Genomic DNA, 19976 nt, shown 5'->3' on the forward strand with positions numbered 1-19976 from the left:
AAACAGCCTACAAATACTTTTTAGTCTTGACTAAAATAACAACAATAAATGGCAAAAAGAGAAATGTTAAAAGCAATAATTAAACACAATAGCTTCACGTGCACAGTCACCGGATTGCTGACACAGTGACTGGCTCATAAAGTAACAGGGGGAAGTAAAAGGGCAAAATAGAACGATTATGGCATGGTGTACATGTAGATGTTGCATAACTAAAAAAAAAAAAAAAAAGGTTTTACAATGGAAAGGTAAGGGGAGAATTTTATAGACACATAGTACTTTTTTGTAAGTATTCTGCTATTTTCCTTACCTCTTTACTAGCAAAATGATTAGATTACACTTTCTATAAGTTAAAGAGAAGTCATTGCTTACATAACTGATTGCAGTGCTTCTTCCTACACTGGCAATGATAAACGATCTTCCATTGCAGTAATGCAACAAGCCACCCTGCTCATCTAATAGTTATCACTGGCCTTCCACCCCAATCTTATTCTCTATTTATTTTATGCTTGGTAGATCTGATCTTATGATCATTGGTCATGTAACACTGGTAATAAATTGTAACCCTTTGACTGCAGGGGCTGGACTGTATTACAATGCAAACATTTTACATTTTTGTCTTGTTTTGTCAAAAACATATTTTCAATATTTCACTATTATCTCTGGCAAAGCTTGTAATGTTTAATACTTGAATGAGAACTGCCTGCATTGCTAAAACAGCTGTGATTTATTTTAGGTGATGGTTTTTAATTTAAAATGAACAGATGACCAATATACTGTAGAAAGGCCACTCTGCCATTGTGTTAACCTAAATCTCTTGTAATAAAAATATTCCCCGGTATCTAGAGTCATGCTTCTATAGTAGTCCTGAGAATAAAGTAAACTCTATTACAGCAGAGAGGAAGCCTCAATTAATTCAATCTTGGGAACTTTTACTGTGCTGTATTAACTTTTTTATTCAAAATAAATTAATTAACAGCTTGCCACCTGCCCACCATCAAATGACAGAGGGGGCGGTATGGCTCTCGTTCTGGGATAATGTCATATGACGTTGTCCCAGACCGGCCGCTCCTGTGTGTCCGCCAGCCGAGCCATGGTGCTAGGACACGGTGCGACCTTGATCTCTGTAAAGAGCTCCAGCCACGGCTATTTTACCATGTGATCGGCTGTGTCCAATCACAGCCAGTCACATGTAAACATGCGTGGTGAGGAGAGCCGATCAGTGGCATCTCCTCGCAGGGGACATCCAGATAAGTAATCAGGGCACTGATTGTCAGTGCCCTGATTACAATACAGTGCCACTAGTGCCAGAAATCAGTGCCCACCAGTGACGGCAATCAGTGCCCACCAATGCCCACAAGTACCTGCAAGTTCCACCAATCAGTGCGCATTATTGATGCCAGTCAGTGCTGGCTATCAGTGCCACATATCATTGTGGCCCATCAATGCTCATCATTTCTGCCTATCAGTGCCCATCAGTGCCACCCACCAATGCCCATTAGTGCTCATCAGTGTCGCCGATCGGTGTCCATCAGTGCCACCAATCTGTGCCACCTATCAGTGCCCACCAGTCCTGCCTATCAGTGCCCTTCAGTGCTGCATATCAGTGCCCACCAATGCCAACCTATAAGTTCCCACCAGTGCCACCCATCTGTGCCACCTATCAGTGCTTATCAGTTACCACATATCAGTGACACCTTTCAGTGCCCATAAGTGCAGCATATTAGTGCCCCATCATCAGTGCCTCCTAATCAATGCCCATACGTGCTGCCTCATCAGTGCCCATAAGTGCCACCTCATCAGTGCCCATCAGAGCAGCCTAGCAGTGCCCATCAGTGCCGCATCATCAGCGCACACCAGTGAAGGAGAAAAATTGTACTCACAGAAACTATGAAAAACATATTTTTTTTCAAAATGTTCAGACTTTTTTTGTAAAAAATAAAAAAAAACAGCAGTGAATAAATACCAGCAAAATAAGGCTATATTTGTGTGAAGAAAATGATAAAAAATGTCACATGGTTACAGTGTAGCGTGACCGCGCAATTGTCATTCAAACTGTGAGAGCGTTGAAAGCTGAAAATTGGTTTGGGCAGGAAGTGCACAGTACTGAGATGGTTAATAAATTAATATTATGTAATTTTCTTTCTATCAATATACAGTGGTGTGAAAAAGTGTTTGCCCCTTCCTCATTTCCTGTTCCTTTGCATGTTTGTCACACTTAAGTGTTTCGGAACATCAAACCAATTTAAACAATAGTCAAGGACAACATAAGTAAACACAAAATGCAATTTGTAAATGAAGGTGTTTATTATTAAAGGTGAAAAAAAATCCAAACCATCATGGCCCTGTGTGAAAAAGTAATTGCCCCCTAAACCTAATTACTGGTTGGGCCACCCTTAGCAGCAACAACTGCAACCAAACGTTTGTGATAACGTGCAATGAGGCTTTTACAGCGTCCTGGAGGAATTTTGGCCCACTCATCTTTGCAGAATTGTCCTAATTCAGTTACATTAGAGGGTTTTCGAGCATGAACGGCCTTTTTAAGGTCATACCACAACATCTCAATAGGATTCAGGTCAGGACTTTGGCTAGGCCACTCCAAAGTCTTCATTTTGTTTTTCTTCAGCCATTCGGTGGTGGACTTGCTGGTGTGTTTAGGATCATTGTCCTGCTGCAGAACCCAAGTTCGTTTCAGCTTGAGTACACGAACAGATGGTCGGACATTCTCCTTCAGGATCTCTTGGTAGACAGCAGAATTCATAGTTCCTTTTATCACGGCAAGTCTTCCAGGTCCTGAAGCAGCAAAACAGCCCCAGACCATCACACTACCACCACCATATTTTACTGTTGGTATAATGTTCTTTTTATGAAATGCAGTGTTCCTTCTACGCCAGATATACTTGGACACACACCTTCCAAAGAGTTCCACTTTTGTCTCATCGGTCCACAGAATGTTGTCCCAAAAGTCTTGTGGATCATCAAGATGTGTTGTGGAGAAATTGAGACGAGCTTTGATGTTCTTTTTGCTCAGCAGTGGTTTTCTCCTTGGAACTCTACCATGCAGGCCATTTTTGCCCAGTCTTTTCCTGATGGTGGAGGCATGAACGCTGACCTTAACTGAGGCAAGTGAGGCCTGCAGTTCCTTGGACGTTGTTGTGGGGTCTTTTGTGACCTCTTGGATGAGTCGTCGCTGTGCTCTTGGGGTAATTTTGGGCGGCCGGCCACTCCTGGGAAGGTTCACCACTGTTCCATGTCTTCGCCATTTGTGGATAATGGCTCTCACTGTGGTTCGCTGGATTCCCAAAGCTTTGGAAATGGCTTTATAACCCTTTCCAGACTGATAGAAATCAATTACTTTCTTTCTCAATTGTTCCTGAATTTCTTTGGGTCTCGGCATGATGTGTAGCTTTTAGGGATCTTCTGGTGGACCTTACTGTGTCAAGCAGCTCCTATTTAAGTGATGCCTTGATTGTGAACAGGTGTGGCAATAATCAGGCCTGGGTGTGGCTAGAGAAATTGAACTCAGGTGTGGACAACCACAGTTATAGTATGTTTTAACAAGGGGGGAAATTACTTTTTCACACAGGGCCATGATGGTTTGGATTTTTTTTCACCTTTAATAATAAACACCTTAATTTACAAATTGCATTTTGTGTTTACTTGTGTTGTCCTTGACTATTGTTTAAATTGGTTTGATGTTCCGAAACACTTAAGTGTGACAAACATGCAAAGGAACAGGAAATGAGGAAGGGGGCAAACACTTTTTCACACCACTGTAAGTTAACATTTAAAACAATAACAAGCTTTTTAAAGACAGATTAAATAACTGGTGATCCTGTCGGTGATGGATACTTTTTTGATAGGGTGACAATATAATCATCACAGTATTGTAACCCTTGGCAGCCACTATAGCTGATAGAGCTAAACAGCTACATGTCCCTGTAGGTTAAGGAGGAGGGTTATCAATGTTTCCTGTGGGAAGAGAGCCAGCATTACTTTTGTTACCCATGTACTATATTGGAGATTTAATATCTCTCAGATATGATTTGGGTTAAATGAGAGTTATTTGACTATGAGTGAAAGCTTTAACACAATAACAACATTTATTGGTAAAAAGTTGAAAGTCTATCTAATACACAACAATCTATCTATAGTCTACACCAAGGAATACATATTAGGTTAAAATAAGAGAATTACATGAAGGAAAGCAGAGTATATTCCTTAAAACATTAATCTACAAACATATTTAGTTACAAGTAAAATGCAGACCTTGCCCATAAATAACCTTTTCACCAAGGTTCCATTCTGATGGCTGCTCTCCCATGAAGTGTGTTTCCCTCCCATCTAGTCTGTGTATATCATTACAGGCTGATGCCTCATTGGTTGTCATAGCGTGGCTCTGATTAGTTAGCTTCCCTATGCTTGGTTAAGGATTGGCTACATCTGCGATCCGTATACTTTGCATAAATCAGCCCCTTTAATGCAAATCCTTGTGACTATTCTGGCAGGAGATTAACTTGAATTTTCCCAGAAAGTTAAGTATTTATTACGGGTGGGCCTCCCTTCATTGCATATCCCAGCATGGGATCTTTTGAAGTGAGTATGCGTAAAACAATGAGGTTGGATTCAATTATTTGTATACACAAGCCTAGGCACCGACTTGTCTGGTCTACCAGAGATTTCTGTGAAGATAATATTTTACACCCTACATAGATACAAGTTAAATTAAATATATTCATAATCACAATATTTTACAGCTTTTAATGGAGATTTCACATAAACTCATAAGGTAACACATTGCAGTCACCGTAGGAAGTGAAATAAGGTACCCTATTGGATCTCGCCTCTCAGCCTGGGCTATGAGAAGAGCTATTCAGACCTTGTGATCATTTAATGGAGCAAAAAGGACAATTGCTGCATGCCATACATGAAGCAAGTGTGCTTGTATATGCAAGGGTAGGGGAGGAATTAGTTAAACAAAAAGATGAAAGAGGGGCTTTAAGAGTGAAAACTGCAGGACTGATCCTTCTTTTACTACTGCAAAGGATGTGATTTAGAACAAGCATGTCCTTGTCAGGTGCATGTTAAACCAAGTTGATTTTAGACTAAACACTATTAAAATGAAAAAAAAGGATACTATTTTAATGACTATGCCTAATGATTATACACTATTTGGGACCAATGAGTCCTTTAAAGGAAAGCTTTACTAAGAGTAACACGATTGTCATTGATGACTTCTCACTCTGCAAATGCTATTTGCTTGGCTGTCATAATTAATTTCTAGTTTCAATTCCCCAAATCTCTAACACAAGAAAAATGTGCAGATAAAAACATCTGTCTTTCCTGATCTCTATACTTGGTCTGCCTCTCAGGCTCAAATATATTAGAGCCAGGGGATAGTGCATAAGTCAGTAAACTAGCATTTTCAGAAAGTTTACATGTTAACCCCATGATTCTTTCAGGAAAAGTTTTCTATAACCATTTACCAGCCCCAAAGCTTAAAATGAATGAGAGGTTGCAAAAGAGAATAGGACAAACCCACCAACAATTCTTCAAATATATTAATAGTAAAAATATCAGGTTGGAGCTCATAGGGCCTTTACAAGAAAACAAGGCGTTGGTGGCTGGGAAAATGGGAAGGCTTCAGCTCTTTGTATAGTATACTAAGGAAAATGGGGGAGCTTAATTCTTAATGACTGGCATGGTACTACTGGATTTTTTGTAAAGCCAATGTGGTGCCTATATTTAAAAAGGGATCAAAGCCTTTACCAATAAGTAAGCAAAAACTTAGACGAGGGAGTGGCTGTAGACATAGGGTACTTGGATTTTGCAAAAACATTTGACACAATTCTCCACACACAGCTAATGTGTACATAAAGTCTAAAGGCTTTCAAAATTAAGCTTATAAATGGAGAAAAAAAAACTGTCTAAAAGACCGTGTTCTGAGAGTAGTGATTCATTACTCTGAATGGTATGAAGTTATTACTGGTGTACTCTGATGTTCATTGTTGGGACCCTTACTTTTAACATATTTATAAATTATATACAGTATGGGATTAAAAGTACCATTTCAGTGTTTACAGATGACACTAAGCTATACAGTGGAATGACGTCCTTACAAGATGTCTCCAATTTACAAGCTGACCTTGATGCATTATTTAATTGGGCAACTATGTGGCAAATGAGATTTAATGTTGATAAATGTAAAGTTCTGTATTTGGTGGAAAAAAACATGCATGTATAATACATTCTAGGAGGAGAACAGCTGTCTATAAAATAATATAATATCTTAAAAAATAAATAAATAATCACTTTCTGTGTGTCACAGTAACCCTTTGGATTATTTTAAAGTTTAAACTAGAAATAAGGCACTTGTAAGCCATGTGCTTTAAATAATTTTAAGATATCTTTGTCTAGCAATGCCAGCATGTCCTTCCAGTGAAGGAAAATGCCATTTTAAAGTTTGGGTTCCATTGTTTTCTTGAATTTTTGGACACATACAAGTTGGAAATCATGTATTGGAAATTATCCATAATAGCTAAAGAAAAAACAACTTGGGTAGACTAGGTTAATAGGATCAAGCAAATGTAGGACTTGTGGAAATGGATAATAAAGCCTGGTATCCTTTCAGTGATGCTACATGCAGTGCACACATCGAAAAGGGAAGCTGCATATCAGCCAGGTGCTCCAATGCCATAGTTGTTAGCTTTGTGCAAAATAGAAATAAACAGCATGATCTATGTCCATGAGTCAGTTTCAAAGACTGTCATATAATGCATCCCTAGGGGTGCCACCTGCCTGGGGGAGATGTAGGAAAACTAAAGAAGCTTAAGCAGCTGCCAATAGCAAGCCATCAGTTCCTAACTTCATTTGAAACAAGAATATTTTCTGATGCTGTCAGCACCAGCTTAGCTCTGTTTTTTGAAAAATAGTCTCACTGGGAATCAAATCTCCCTACACTAGCATGAACAGCTTTCAATTATGTTATGAGATAAGGAACAATAAAGATATGCTAATCCAAAGTGACCAATCCCAATCCACCATTAACAGACCACCCACCACATATATACTGTGGCGGGGTGGCTCAAATGCACAAAACAACATACCTGTATGTTGTTTTGTGCAACAGATTGCTTCACAGAGAGGCAGAATGTAAACAAGGCAGATCCCCATTCTGACAGGGGACAACACTGAGATCATCTGTTCCTAATAATCAGGATCACTGTATGGATGTCACTGGTCCCCAAAAATGTCACTTAGGGTCATTTTTGTCTGCTGCAATGTCACAGATTGCCGCCATTACTACTAAAAACAATAAATAGTCCAAAATCTATCCTCTATTTTGTAGACGCTATAACTTTTGCGCAAACCAACAATATAAACGTATTGCAATTTTTTTTTTACCAAAAATATATAGTGGAATACATATTGGCATAAACTGATGAATAAATTCCTTTTTATTTTCGATATGTATTATAGCAGAAAGTAAAATATATATATATATATATATATATATATTTTTCAAAATTATTGGTCTTTTTCTTGTTTATAGCGCAAAAAAAATAAAAACCACAGAGGTGATGAAATACCACTAAAAGAAAGCTATATTTGTGGGAAAAAAAGACATCAATTTTATTTGTGTACAGTGTTGCACGTCCGTGCAATTGTCAGTTAAAATAACGCAGTGCCGTATCGCAAAAAATGGCCTGGTCATTAAGGGGTAGATCCTTTCGGGGCTGAAGTGGTTAAGCTTTAAAAAGCAATCCGAAAAATAATAGCCTAACAGTGTAGTTCATAGTTGATATAAACACATTATAACAAACCAACCATCAGGTATTCTACTAGAAAGACAATAGCAACATGGTTTAGTGTACAGTAACATGTATGACTCAAACTTGTTAAAAAAAATTAAAATTACGTTATCAATATGTTAAACATGTTCACCAAATCAATGCAGAAATGGTGAACTGTATATAATAAATTGTTACTACATCACCAAAAAAATGTATTTAAGGTGAAAAGTATCATATAATCCTGTAGAATAAAATGTACTTATTATATTTTATAATGTATTATAATTTATGTATTATATTTTAACTTTAAAATATAAACCTGGTGAAGTGCCTCACAAATAAATTCAAATTATTTCCTGAATATAATTTTCCTTAATTTCCCATCCAATTCCTCTGTGCTACCCTCTTTAGAAAGTATGAACATGCTCATTGATATTTCACTGAGATGCCAAGTAGCATTGCTAAGAAGAGCTTTGACCAGCTGCCTTCCCTTTTCATAAAGATAATCCAGATATTTTTTGATGAATCAACAAGTAATCCTCCTAGTAAGGTATTTCAAGTAAATATCAAGAACTAATGATTCAAAGAATAGGCATACATCTAGGCTGAACTTTGATTTATAAGAGTCTGACTTGGCCATGAATATTTAAGATTATATCAGAGATTTATTCATAGATTTATAAAATAAATCTGTTGTGAAGGAAAGTCTCTTCTTTACCACTTCAGCCACTGTTTACAATTTGGCACTGCATTGCTTTAACTGGTAATTGCGTGGTCATGCAATGCTGTACCCAAATGTGTGGCCTTTTTTTCCCCTACAAATAGAGCTTTCTTTTGGTGGTATTTGATCACCTCTGTGCTTTTTTTATTTTTTGCTCTATAAACAAAAAAAAGAGTGACAATTTTTAAAAAGAAATAATATTTTTAACTTTTTGCTATAATAAATATTCCCCAAAAATGCTTTTAAAAAACAAATTTCTTCATCAGTTTAGGCCAAAATATATTCTTCTACATATTTTTGGTAAAAAAAAAAATCTCAATAAGCGTGTATTTCTTGGTTTGCGCAAAAGTTATTGTGTCTACAAACTATGGGAAAGATTTATGACATTTTTATTATTATTATTTTTTTTACTAGTAATGGTGGTGATCTGTGATTTTTAGCAGTACTGTGACATTTCAGTGGACAGATCGGACACGTTTGACACATTTTTGGGATCATTGACATTTACACAGCAATTAGTGCTATAAAAACGCACTGATTACTGTGTAAATGTCACTGGTAGGGGAGGGGTTAACACTAGAAGACAATCAAGGGGTTACATGTGTTCCCTAGTTAGTGTTTCTTACTGTATGGGAATGTGGCTGACTAGGGGAGGAAATATATCCATGTTCCTACTTACTAGGAACAAACGATCTGTCTCCTCTCCCCTGACAGAACAGGGATTTGTGTGTTTACACAAGAAATCCCCATTCTGGCTCTAGTGCCCGGGTGGCCGGTAGAGCTCGGGCCTGCCAGCAATGTGCATTGGGTCTCCTGCCGTTCCACAGGTGGCTTTTAAAGGAGACAACATACCCATATGTCATTTTGCATATAGCAGCAAGAGGTTAAGAAGCAACTTTTATTTTGTGTCCAGTTTCCAAGCTAATTTTTGGGAAACTTATGTCACTTGCTTCACTGCACTTAAACGAATATATGGCCTAGAAGGTAATTCCTATTTTGTAAATGAAAACTTAATGGGGTGCCACGAGAACACAGGTCCACTAGACAAAAGGAGAAAATATACTCCTTTTGTAATCCACCACCATTGTGTTAAGAATAATATTATTTCTTTAGTAAATAAACTCCCTGTTATCTATTTCAATTTACATTCTTCAGAGAAAGGCACAAGGGGTTACTAAAGGAGTTGAGAATCTTTAATATTCACTTCAGTTATCTAATAATGGTAAAAGCAACTTTCTGTTTCATTTTCATGTGAATGGATAATTCATCAACTCCTTTTGTAAATTAGCTCAATGTATGTACCCATTTCCTTGGTATGTCTTCATAAAATCATTCCTAATTACAAACATTTAATAATGTATGTACATTCAAAACCAATACGTACAACAGGTACATTTCTTTCTTTCATTCATATCCTAATTGTCTTCTTACATACACCAAAAAAAGGGAAAATACAACCCAGAATGCTGTATACATCACTGCCCAAACCTAGAATATTGATCATTGTTAAATTAATATTTGCTGTACAAGATGTAATCTTAAATGAATCATGCAAGAAATGCATCACTTTTTTTTGAACTTCAGCTATTTCCTAGAGATCTCATTAAAATACGTATAAGACACCTATTATTTTACATGCTGCAAATTGCTGCCACTATTTAGATCTTCTCATACATGTCAAATTATTTCAGCACAAAGGGAGAGGGGAAATTGCTTTCAGAGAATGAAAAAAAAATGCTCACTTTCCTTTGAGATTTAGATATAGAATATTGTAATGGTTAGCAGTACCTTTTTAACAGTCATAAAATATAGGCTTGGCAAACATTAAGAAATATTGCTGCAAAATCTGTAAAGTCATTAATGCAAAGAGGCCAAAAAGGCAAGAGATTTGTCATGAATGAATGCTACCTGGCTAAAATATTTTTATTTTTTTATCATAGAACAAGTAAAAAAAAAAATCAAAGACTCACAATATTCAAATCATGGCATTTTGTTTCTTGTTTTCCACTGTGCATTATAAAGCTTACAATATTGCAATTTAATTCAAAAGAGGAATATAATACTTTTTCAAGCCAGCTATGGTGGTTTTTGCTGAATTACCTACACCCAAATACATTAACAGGTATATTTCTAATGATAATAGAATGTAAAATGTATCTCTATACAGAGCTTCATAAGAATAGGGGATAATTTTACATTTATATGCACATGTTCTAAATAACTTTTACTTTCCTTTTTACTTTACCAGTATTACATCCTTAACCGCTTCAGCCCGGGAAAGATTTTTCCCCCTTCCTGACCAGAGCACTTCCTGTGATTTGGCACTGCATCGCTTTAACTGACAATTGTGCGGTCGTGCGACATTGCACTCAAACAAAATTGACGTCCTTTTTTTCCCACAAATAGAGTTTCCCTTTGGTGGTATGTGATCACCCCTGTGGTTTTTATTTTTTGCACTATAAACAAAAAAGGAGTGACAATTTTAAAAAAAGGCAATATTTTTTAATTTTTGCTATAATAAATATCCCCCAAAAATATTTAAAAAAATATTTTTTTCCTCAGTTTAGGCTGATATCTATTCTTCTACATATTTTTGGTAAAAAAAATCACAATAAACGTACAGTAGATTGATTGGTTTGCACAAAAGTTATAGCGTTTACAAAATAGGGGATAGTTTTATGGCATTCTTCTTCTTCTTTTTTTTTACTAGTAATGGCGGTGATCTGCAATTTTTATTGGGACTGAAACATTATGATAGACACGTCATACAATTTTGACACATTTTTGGCACTATTGACATTTTTACAGCAATCAGTGCTAAAAAAATGCATTGAATACTGTAAAAATGTCACTGGCAGTGAAGGGGTCCCAACAGTGATTATGACCGCCAGTCACTCACATTGGCTCCATGGGAGAGCAGGGGGCGTGCTAGAGGCCACAGGGCGAAGCAACGTTACATAACGTAGTTTCGCCGAGCCGTGCCATTCTGCGGCAGTGCAACTGTGGTGGCTGGTCGGCAAGTGGTTAAACAAAGATATGAAATTTGCATCTACCCATTTGCTTCTGTAGGGATCTATAACCCAAGGATTTAGGATATTGAGAGGAACACCTAAGTGAACCTGCTGTAATGATAAAATGATTAAAAAAAAACACCTTTAAAGTCCATCAGCCATCTCCATGGGAAAACACATCTGTTTTGATCCTCCAAAGGGCACCCAGGGATCCCTGAAAACATGTTTTTTAACTCTATCCATCTTTCTTCATTACTGCAGTTTTCATGGGCTCATAGCTTTGTCAACTGATCAAGCTATAATAAGAAGCAAAAGGGAGTAGCAGGTGGGCAGAGCGGGTAATTAGTTGGTTACATACAGTACCTGAGCATCTAAATTTGCAGAGTTCTGTGGAAAGGCAACCGAGTTGTGTATGAAGGTGCTTACACTGCCAGACAAACAAAGGTTTCATAGGTTCTGCAATGGCACAAGTTTGCTTTGCAGGAGATATGCCTTGTAAACACAGTCGGACATTCTGACCACAAAATCTGTCAGATTTTTTCAGATGGATTTTGTCCGAAACTTGTGTTGCATACACACGCTCGGACAAAGTTGTGACAAAATCCGATAGTTCGGAATGAGTTGACGTTCGTTGCATACAACGGGACTACGTAGAGGCTAGTAACCAATAGCTTTGGTCTCCTAATTTAATCTGAGCATGCGTGGAACTTTGTCCTTCGAAATTCTTTACAAACGTTCGGAAAAAGTCAGATTGGATTTTGTTGAGATCCAGCTCTCAAACTTTTTCTGTTGGAATTTCAGACGGAAAAAGTCTGATAGAGCCCACATACAATCGGATTTTACAACAACATAATCCGATCGGACCTTTTCCATCGGAATTTCCGTCTGTGTGTACAAGGCAATATATTGTTGAAGGGCATTAAAATAATGGCACTTATAATAACCATTATAATCAAACCTTACCTGTGATTTTTCTAGATAATTTTTGAAATGCAAAATTCTTATTGGTTACTCTGGGCAGCATTAACTTAAAGTATACCACACATTTTATCACCTTTTTTTTTTCTTGCAAAAAAACACATTGCCAATTTAGATCTTTTATGAAATGCATTGTTAATGCAAACTTTGGCCAATGGGTCACTGAATGGACACTCTATCTACTTCCAATTGACCCTAAATGTAAGAAATACTGACTACTTCATCAGCAAACATCTCAAACAGCAGCAATGATGTTCAAAGTACAGAAACATAGAGCAGCTTGTGAAGATTAAACTATACTGTGGCAGATCAAAGAAAGACCATTGTGGATCAAATGTGAACAAAATCATTGTTCTTTGTCCTGCTTTATTTCATACAGTATGCGCACAGGTGTCTCTATATACAGTATATTTTTAATTTTCAGTAAATAGTTAAACTTGCATTTTTTTACTTTTTACTACATCAATACAGAATTATTCCTGCATTTATGATATGTGTACAAATAATAGTTCCTGTATATATAAAGCAACATACATATTGATATGGTATAAACTAGACACGTGCATTCGTTTTTGTCCGAATGCATTTTCGTCCGAATTTTGGGTATTTTCGTTATCGTTTTAACAAGAGATAACAAACGTGCAGAATCCGAAAACCGAAAGATCCGACATAAACAAATGCTTTATTTTCATTTTCGTTGTGACAACAGTTCGATATAGATAGGAGATTCGACATGACACCGACAAAAACAATCTGTTTCCATCGAACCTGTGGTCGAATGTGCCTAACCTTAGCTCTATTAGTCCAAGATTATTCTACACAGAGAGAAAATATTCGACATAGAGAGAAAATATTTGACATTATAGAGACAATAGCAAAAAAGATTGAATGTGCCCAACCTAACTCTATTAGTCCAAGATTATTCGACATAGAGAGAAAAGATTTGACATGAAGATTCGACGAAGCAGTCATCGTGAGTGGACATTTATGGTCAAATGCTCTGCCCATAGGCTATAGAAGAATTCTAATGTTGGTTGACTAGTAATAATAATTAATAAATATAATTATTACTGGTGTCATCCAACATTAGAATTCTACTATAGCCTGCAGGCAGAACATTCGACCGGAAATGTACGATTGCGGCGTCTTACAGTTTAGCTGTTCCGTCGAATCTTCTTAGAACATTCGACAGACACCATAAGCCTTTCATGACAGATTCAACCTTAATTATTTCGGATTTTCGGATGAATGCATTTTTTAACTAAACAAAATAAATAAAAACGAATTTCGGGAGTAATTAAATAAATGTATTTTTTCAGACGAAAATTAAATTTAGTGTGCACATGTCTAGTATAAACAAAGAAAAAAGGCAACAAAAAAAACAAAGATAATACATTTTTAGCATGTAAACATAAGCTGTAGAACAATGTATTTTGGTAATAAAAAGCATAAAATATCTAAAATAGCCAGAATTGTTTGCCCTGAGGCTTATCTAGCAATACTTACAGACATTATTACATTTAGCATGTATGTGTCAGCCATTTTAAGTAAAAGTACACAGCACACATGTGTCACTGTCATCTCAAATATGATTTTGTTTCTTTCAGCTTGTGACCTTATGAACCAAGGCATATTGGCTCTCGTCAGCTCTATCGGATGTGCATCAGCCGGGTCCTTGCAGTCTCTTGCAGACGCAATGCATATTCCTCATCTCTTCATGCAGCGATCCACGGCCAGAACGCCAAGAAGTAGTTGTGGGCTCAACAGGAATAAGAGGATTGATGACTATACATTGTCTGTTCGCCCCCCAGTCTATCTGAATGATGTTATCATAAGAGTCGTCACTGAATACGCCTGGCAGAAATTCATCATTTTTTATGACAACAACTATGGTAATTTTCTATTCACATTTCTGCATACAATACAAGAGGCTGATGCTTTTCCATGTCCATCAATGTTTGAAGATTAGTTGTTAATAAAGTTTTATTGAAATCCCAAACATTTAAGGCGTAGAGGGACAAGCATGCATAAAAATAAATAGTTTAAATATTTTTCAAGATAGCATTGCAAGATGGTTTGGTTACTGTAAAATATGGGTATATTATCACATAAAGAAAGAGGTCATCAATTAAAATGTAATGAATACATATTCGGGGATTGTTTACTTTAAGAGTAACTCCATGTTTCATTTAACTTTAAACCAAGCTAGTCCAAACAAACTATTCCCTTCACTAATACATGTGGCAACTGTTAGCGATTTGTTAACTGTCTGTAGCATCAGCTATATACAGTACACAGATCTGTATTCTAGTAGCAGTAAGGGGGCTCCCTGTTCAATTCCTGGAACAAAATTTAGTCAATCTGAGTGTTGCTCAGCTATTTATTTGAAGCTTTGTCTTTTATAAATGAGTACACATTTTTCCAAGGTGAAGATCAAGAGATCATCTGCCTGCCTTTCCACCTCATCCATTCAGAGGAAAACCTTGCATTCATTCATAGAATGTGAAGTTCTGTGTGAGTGGCTGAGCAGCACTCAGTCTCAATTTTGTTCCCGGACTGGGATGATTGTCATAACACAGCACTGTATACTGTATGTAACTGATACTACATACAGCATAGACATGCACAGCCTATTGCATTAGGGTGTGCACCCGAAAGCTCAAGCACACATATATGTATGTACAGTATAGTCAATGGTATTGGGACACCTGCCTTTACAAGCACATGAACATTAATGCCATCTCAGTCTCAGTCCATAGGGTTCAATATTGAGTTGGCCCACCCTTTGCAGCTCTAAAAGCTTAAACTCTTCTGGGAAAGCCATCCACAAGGTTTAGGAGTGTGTCTATGGGAATGTTTGACCATTCTTTCAGAAGGGCTTTGTGAGGTCAACCGCTGATGTTGGACAAGAAGGCCTGGCTTACAGTCTCCACTCAAATTTATCCCAAAGGCATTCTATCGGGTTAAGGTCAGGACTCTGTGCGGGTCAGTCAAGTTCCTCCACCCAAAACTCACTCATCCAGGTCTTTATGGACCTTGCTTTGTGCACTGGTCCAAATAATTTGGTGGAGGGGGAAAATGGTGTGGGGTTGTTTTTTGGGGTTGGGCTTGGCGGCTTAGTTCCAGTGAAGTGAACTCTTAGGGCATCAGCATACCAAGACATTTTGGACAATTTCATGCTCCCATCTTTGTGGGAACAGTTTGGGGATATCCCCTTCCTGTCCCAACATGACTGCACACCAGTGCACAAAGCAAGGCCCATAAAGATATGGACTTAGCAGGGGTGGTGGGAAATTAACTTCAAGTGCAATAATTCACATTATAACCATAACTAAAACATATACAATTAAGTGTAACACTCTAAAAAATAAAAATTCCAAAGTGCTATAATGATGTGAACCTCCCAACTAAAAAGTTGTGGCACTTGAAGGTAATTTGTATTGCAATTAACTGTAGAGGGGTTTCCACCATCCCTGCTAAGGCAGCACTGATAGGCAGCACTAATAGGCTGCACTGATTGGCACCGTTGATGGGCACTAGTTGGTAGCACTGATGTGCACTGATATGTGGCACTGATGGCAGCACTGATAGATGGCTCTGATGGGCACTTATTGTCAGCTTTGATTGGCACTGATAGGCAGCACTGATGGGCTCTGATTGGTAGCACTTATGGGCACTGATAGGCTCTGATTCGCAGCACTGATTGGCAGCACTGATGGGCACTTATTGGCACTGTTAGGCAGCAATGCTTGCAAGCACTGATGAACACTGATGGGCACTGATGGGCACAGATAGTCAATGATAGGCAGCACTGATTGGCATTGATATGTGGCACTGATAGGCAGCACTGATGGGCGCTAATTGTCAACACTGATGGGCACTGATAGGCAGCACTGATGGGCACTGATGGGCACTGATAAGTAGCACTGATGGGTACTGATTGGCAGCACTGATGGGCAGAATTGGTTGGCACTCATTTACAGCATTGGTTGGCACTGATAGGCAGCACTGGCACTGATAGGCAGCATTGGTTGGCACTGATAGGCTTAATTGGTTGGCACCAAGAAGCAGCACTGGCACGGATAGGCAGTACTGGTTGGCACTGATTGGCAGCATTGGTTGGCACTGATAGGCAACATTGGGTGGCACAGGTAGGGGACAGGGGGAGTTTCACATTCAGGAGATCCTGAGAATTGCCAGAGCTGTTCAGTGTATTAAACTGTCAGATAATGACACTGCATGTAGGGAGAGAGATCAGCTGTTAAAAGTCAGCGGTGATGTCAGTGGTGGGCGGGACTGAACAGTTTTTAAACACTAGCCAATAGGATGGGTCTGGCTCCACCTCCTCTCTGAAGCAGCCCTAATCATTGGCTGGTGTTGGCGCTTGGTCCTGCCCACCCCCAACATCGTGGCTGAGTTGTTATGACTTACAACTCAGCCACGATGTTGGGGGTGGGTGGGACCAAGCACTATAAACACCAGCCAATGTTTGAGCTGTTTCAGAGAGGGGGCGGGGCCACATAAATGTAGCGGCCCGCCCAGACCCCATCCCATTGGCTGGTGTTTGATGGCTGTTCGGTTCTGTCCACCCCCGACATAACCACTGACATTTGACAGCTGGTGTCTCTCCCTGTATGCAGTGTAATTATCTGACAGTATCATACACTGAACAGCTCTGGCAATTCTCACGATCTACTGCCTGTGAAAGTGTTTCACAGGCAGTGTGGGCCTCACACTCTATTGGATGCAGCATTTTTGGACAAATCTCTTGAGACAGCACGGGGTGATTAGGGTGTGCCCAGGCACACCCGGCACATCCCGTGCGCACGTCTATGACATACAGTTTATACAGCTCTGACAATGGCCCATGTTTTAGTGAAGGAAACAAATAATTTGGACTAATTTGGTTTAAACAACTATTTAAAGGTGAATGAAATAATAAAATGAAAAATTAATTCACATGAATAAAATGAAACTTGGAGTTAGGCTTTAATGATAATCTTTTTTTAAAAGGCATTTAAATAATAGTGCAATTCATTGAAAATGTTGTACACACATAGGGGGTTATTTATGAAAAGGTAAAGCCACTTTGCACTGAAAGTGCAGTTGGAAGTGCAGTAACTCTAAATCTTAGGGGTAGATCTGAAATGAGTGGAAGCTCTGCTGATTTTATACTCCAATCATATGCAAGCTAAAATGCTGTTTTTCCTTGCATGCCCCCCTCAGATCTACAGTGACTTTACTTTCAAGTGCACTTTCAAGTGCAATTGCAGTGCAAAGGGATTTGCCATTAGTAAATAACCCCCAAAGTGTTAAACATTCTGGGTAAAATATCACATAAGGGATATGATCATCATTTAAAATTGAAGGAATATATATTCAAGGATTGCCTACTTAATAATAGCTGTATCACTCACTGATAAGTTTGCACACATATGTAATCACATTCTGATTGTTCCTATCATCAAGAACTATTGTAATACAAGATAAAAGATGGGCGTAAAGATTGTCATGGTGTTCTCTCACTTCTCTTTAGATGAGAGCTTACTATTGTGTATAAATATGCAAACTATGTTCTAAAAGTGAATGTATAGCCTAAACTTTTTGCTAGAGTAGAGTTAAAAATTCTGCAAGGTAATTTTTTTTCTGTTGGTATACCATTGGTGAAATTTCCCTTCATGTTAAACCCCAGTAAAGCAACAGAAAGGTAATGGAAATCCTCAAAGTGAGAGAAATTCCCCACTCAGACAGTTGGTCACTAGTAGAAACAGAGGGGCAGCAAAAAACTTGATATGGGATTAACTCTTTTTCCAATCTCTCCAAACCCAAACATTTGTTGCATAGCGATACAGTTAAATAGCATGTTCAGAATAAAAAAATATATATACTTGCATTATGCCTTCTCTTTCTGTCTGTGGACGATGGCACTTTTTCCTAATTGATATACAGCTATGACATGACCCAGATCTTTACCAACTTGTCTTCAGAGAAACATAAGCAGCGGGAGATTCTAGTCCTCTGCTGCTGGTCACATGTTAAAAAATAAATAAAAACAGTCTTTGGAATACAGAGTAAAAATAAATAATGAATATCAATACACGATTTTACATTGTCATACAAATATATACTGTATTTGAAATCAAATCTTTATTATTTTGTGGAAATAGCATGTTGTGAGTAGATTTTTACCACTCACAGGCTATGTCATGCCCCTCCAGCATGTGTCTTAGAATAAGAGGGAGGTGAATCAAGATGCATTATACCACCCCCATTGTGTTTAGCAGGTTAGTGGGCAGTGAGGAGGAGGGAGGGTGTGGTCTGTCATTTACCACATGGGCTGCTCAGATGTGATAAGGAAGAAATGCTCATCATAGAAACTTACTTGAAAACTGAGCAAGAAAGAGGTCCTTATCCCCATCAACATGGGGACAAAGTGCTTTGGGGTGGGGGGGCATGTTGAGGGCATGTGGCTTGGTATGGTTCAGGAGAGGGGGTTGGCCTGGTATGGATCAGGTGGGAGGGATGCTCGCTTGTCCTCCCCATTTCCTGACCTGCTGGGCTGTATGCTTGGATAAGGATCTGGTATGGATTTATGGGGGACCCCACTTTTTTTTTGGCACGGGGTTCCTCTTAAAATCTATACCAGACCCCAAGGGCCTAGTATAAATTGGGCGGGGACTCCTAGCCATTTTCATTTATTTTTCATTGCCGGCATTAAAAATCCACCCACAACATGCACAAAATAATAAAGATTTGATTTCAACTACAGTATATATTTGTATGACAATTTAAAACATTATATTGATATTAATAATTTATTTTTACTCTGTATTCCACCCCAAAGCACCTTTTTCCCATGTTGATGGGGACAAGGACCTCTTGCTCACAACTCTGGACTTTGATTGTGGGGGTCTGTGAGTGGGGGGCTTATTGGAATCTGGAAGCCCCCTTTAACAAGATCCCACTCCCCCATGTGAATAAGTAGGGGGTACCCCTATCGATTCACCCAAAAAAATGTTAAAAGTGAATAAAGACAGTATACAAGTTTTTGACAATTCCTTTCTTTAGAAAATGTTCTGCAATACTTTGGTCTGACTTGGGTCGAGTTTCAGCCCCTGTACAGGCTCCTAAAAAGCATACAAGTTGGATTAAGTCGATAGGAGGTCACAGGGCAAAGTCACAGGCAAAATAGTATGACTTTGTCATTGCAGCACTGTGAACTGAGCTAAAAGCTATTTTTCAAACTGAAATTTATCAGATTGGGGTGCTGCTTCTTTATGTAAATCTTCTGTATGTAAGATAAGCTAATTAGAAAAGAGAAAAAACAAAAAAATAATAATTATACGGCCAAATAAGCACTGCCAGTGTATGCTGTCACTGATACTGTTTATTAAAGAGGAAGTAAACCCTTCCAAACAACTTGGACCTATAGGTAAGCCTAGATTAAGGCTTACCTGTAGGTCCAAGCAATATCTC

General features: G+C 38.2%; 1 protein-coding gene across 1 annotated transcript in view; it reads left to right on the forward strand.

Annotated features, from left to right (window-relative positions):
* The window catches only part of GRID2 (glutamate ionotropic receptor delta type subunit 2), a 1483303-nt gene that overhangs the window by 670035 nt on the left and 793292 nt on the right, over nucleotides 1-19976 (forward strand). Inside the window, exon 3 of the mRNA XM_077476559.1 lies at nucleotides 14108-14392. Coding sequence (XP_077332685.1) covers nucleotides 14108-14392 — 285 coding nt within the window. The remainder of the gene's footprint in view (nucleotides 1-14107; nucleotides 14393-19976) is intronic.

The sequence above is a fragment of the Lithobates pipiens genome, unplaced genomic scaffold (assembly GCF_037356315.1).
Source record: "Lithobates pipiens isolate NorthernLeopardFrog02 unplaced genomic scaffold, aLitPip1_a1.2 Scaffold_13, whole genome shotgun sequence".
NCBI lineage: Eukaryota > Metazoa > Chordata > Amphibia > Anura > Ranidae > Lithobates > Lithobates pipiens.